The sequence below is a fragment of the Sitodiplosis mosellana genome, unplaced genomic scaffold (assembly GCF_009176505.1).
Source record: "Sitodiplosis mosellana isolate CC-2019 unplaced genomic scaffold, AAFC_SMos_1.0 Smas_scaffold_1304, whole genome shotgun sequence".
NCBI lineage: Eukaryota > Metazoa > Arthropoda > Insecta > Diptera > Cecidomyiidae > Sitodiplosis > Sitodiplosis mosellana.
Window position 1 is genome coordinate 803 of NW_022596546.1, and position 2,299 is coordinate 3,101.

General features: G+C 35.9%; 1 protein-coding gene across 1 annotated transcript; it reads left to right on the forward strand.

Annotated features, from left to right (window-relative positions):
- Window positions 1-704: 704 nt before the first annotated feature.
- LOC129571100 (uncharacterized) lies at window positions 705-2,228 on the forward strand (the record flags this gene model as incomplete). Its single annotated transcript, XM_055450866.1, has 3 exons — window positions 705-925; window positions 1,046-1,374; window positions 1,750-2,228. Coding segments are annotated over exons 1-3 (1,024 nt in total), but the record flags the coding sequence as incomplete, so codon positions are not given.
- Window positions 2,229-2,299: the final 71 nt, after the last annotated feature.

Here is a 2,299-nt window from a genome sequence, read left to right on the forward strand (position 1 = left end):
CGAAAAACAATGAAAAAATTTAGAAAAATATAGAAATTGTAAAAAAAATACATATTCTCTATTTTTTCATATTTCATCGATTTTTTCGTGTCTTTCAAGTTCAAAAACGATTGGAAATTCATTAAAATTCAATGAATCTCGTATATTGAGTGTTTACGCTGAATAGTTGTCTCATTTTCCTGATTTTTTTTCGGGTGGGTCAACTTACAAAATTGGTCGACATTTCAATATGCACGGAAAGAATTTCGCCATGTAACGATATGTGTGAAATGACTTCGGATTATGAAAATACACGAAAAACTAGTGAAGAAAGCTTATACTCGCTTTGCTGATATCTTTGAAATTGTCTGCTTGAAGATGGTCCAAAAAAATTTAGTTTTTATAAAAATGATTTTTTTTTTGCAAAAAATTTTTATGAGCCGATCCGAGCCGTTTAAGAAGCGTATTTACTCTTGGGAACTACTTTTTTATATATATTGGTTTTTGACGTTTCTAAATCGATTGAGACTAGCCAAATTGACGATTTGTCGGTCAAAATACAAAATCGGCGGGGTGGGTCAACATACAAAGTGGGTCAACTTACACATACTCCCCCTAAAGAGAATAAAAAGCCTTTTTGAATCCTAAATTCGAAATGTTTAAAAAAAAAAAAATAAACAACAAAGAAAAAATAATTTTAAAAAAAGAAAGAAAATATCCACACAAAAAAATGAATAACAAAAACCATATTGAAAAACTCAACAATCATAATTATTTCTCATGGAAATATCAAATGGAGTTGACACTGATCGCTGAAGATCTATGGGAAGTTAAAACTAACGAAGCCCCAGAACAACAAGGAAGAGCACTTAATCGTTGGACAAAGAAAGACAACAAAGCCAGAGCTCTAATTGGTTTGGCAGTTGAAAAGGATCAATTAGTTCACGTAAGAGACAAGAAAACTGCGATTGATACCTGGAATTCGTCGAAAACTATCCACGAAAAAGATACTCTTACAAACAAAATTTCGCTGTATTAACGCATCGCACAACTTAAACTGAAGAAGGATGATAATATTGAAAATCATATGAGTCAACTCATCAGTCTGTTCCAGAAATTGGAAAATCTTGGAGCTGCAACGGACGAACAATGGAAAATCGGTATGATTTTAGCCAGTCTACCAAATATCTTTGCTCCTTTAGTAACTGCTCTGGAAGCTCGTGAAGAACAAGATCTTCCAATGAACCTAGTACAAATGGAAATACTAGACGAATACCAGAGACAACAAGAATCAATTGATGATGATAAAATTGTCGAAGAATACACTGTCTATCTGTGTAGAGAAGGTGTGATCAACCAACGACCAGAAGAGACAAACATCGATGTTCGTCGACTGCATTTACTTCACTTTGTGAAATGAAACAACAAAAAGATTATTTCGAAGAGTCGCCATGAGTAAATGCATTTATTTCTGACTCAAACGTTCATTTTTGGTAGGTTATCCCGGTTTGTTGCGGTCTTCACGGAACTGATAAAAGATAACAAATTGGTGTCTTCGGCAAAGTTTTAGTACTCGACGTCTTCTATAACTTTTCCCAGACAGTTATCTCTTAACTCTTATCAGTTCCGCAAAAACCGTGAAAACCAGTGTGGCTATACGGTGTGCCAAAATACTTTCTTTTCACGCAATCAGAATAAATAGAAAACAAACTTTTCTAAGTATAATTCGAAAAAAAAATCATGTGTACATTCTTCCCCGTCTCACGACAGATGTCCAAGTGTGAGCAACCAGCATGGTTTTATGTCAAACCGAAACATTCAAACGAATTTGATGGCCTTCACAATTAAAGCAAATGAAGCTTTTGAACGCAAAGCACAGTTGGATGTCTTTTACGCGGACATAAAGAAGGCCTTCGATACTGTTAATCAATCCCTGCTAATGCGCAAACTGGCCAATTTCCCTCTTAGTAACCAAGTTCTTTCCTGGATCAAGTCGTACTTCGCAGGACGCAAACAATTTGTGCGTGTTGGATCAGCAACATCGGATGCATCTGAGGTTCCGTCGTCGGTTGGACAGGGAACAGTGCTTGGTCCACTATTTTTCTCTGCATTTTTCAACGACTCCGACTCTAATGATGATCCAACAGTTTCTTTTAACTTCGCAGATGACAAGAAGAAATGCCACATTGTAGTTAAACCAGAAGACTCAATCATTTTGCAAGAGAGCATTGACAAATTTCTATCATGGTGTAAGCAAAACGGTCTGGAGCTGAACATCTCGAAATGTTGTATCATGACATTTTCACATCGTCGTAGCCCC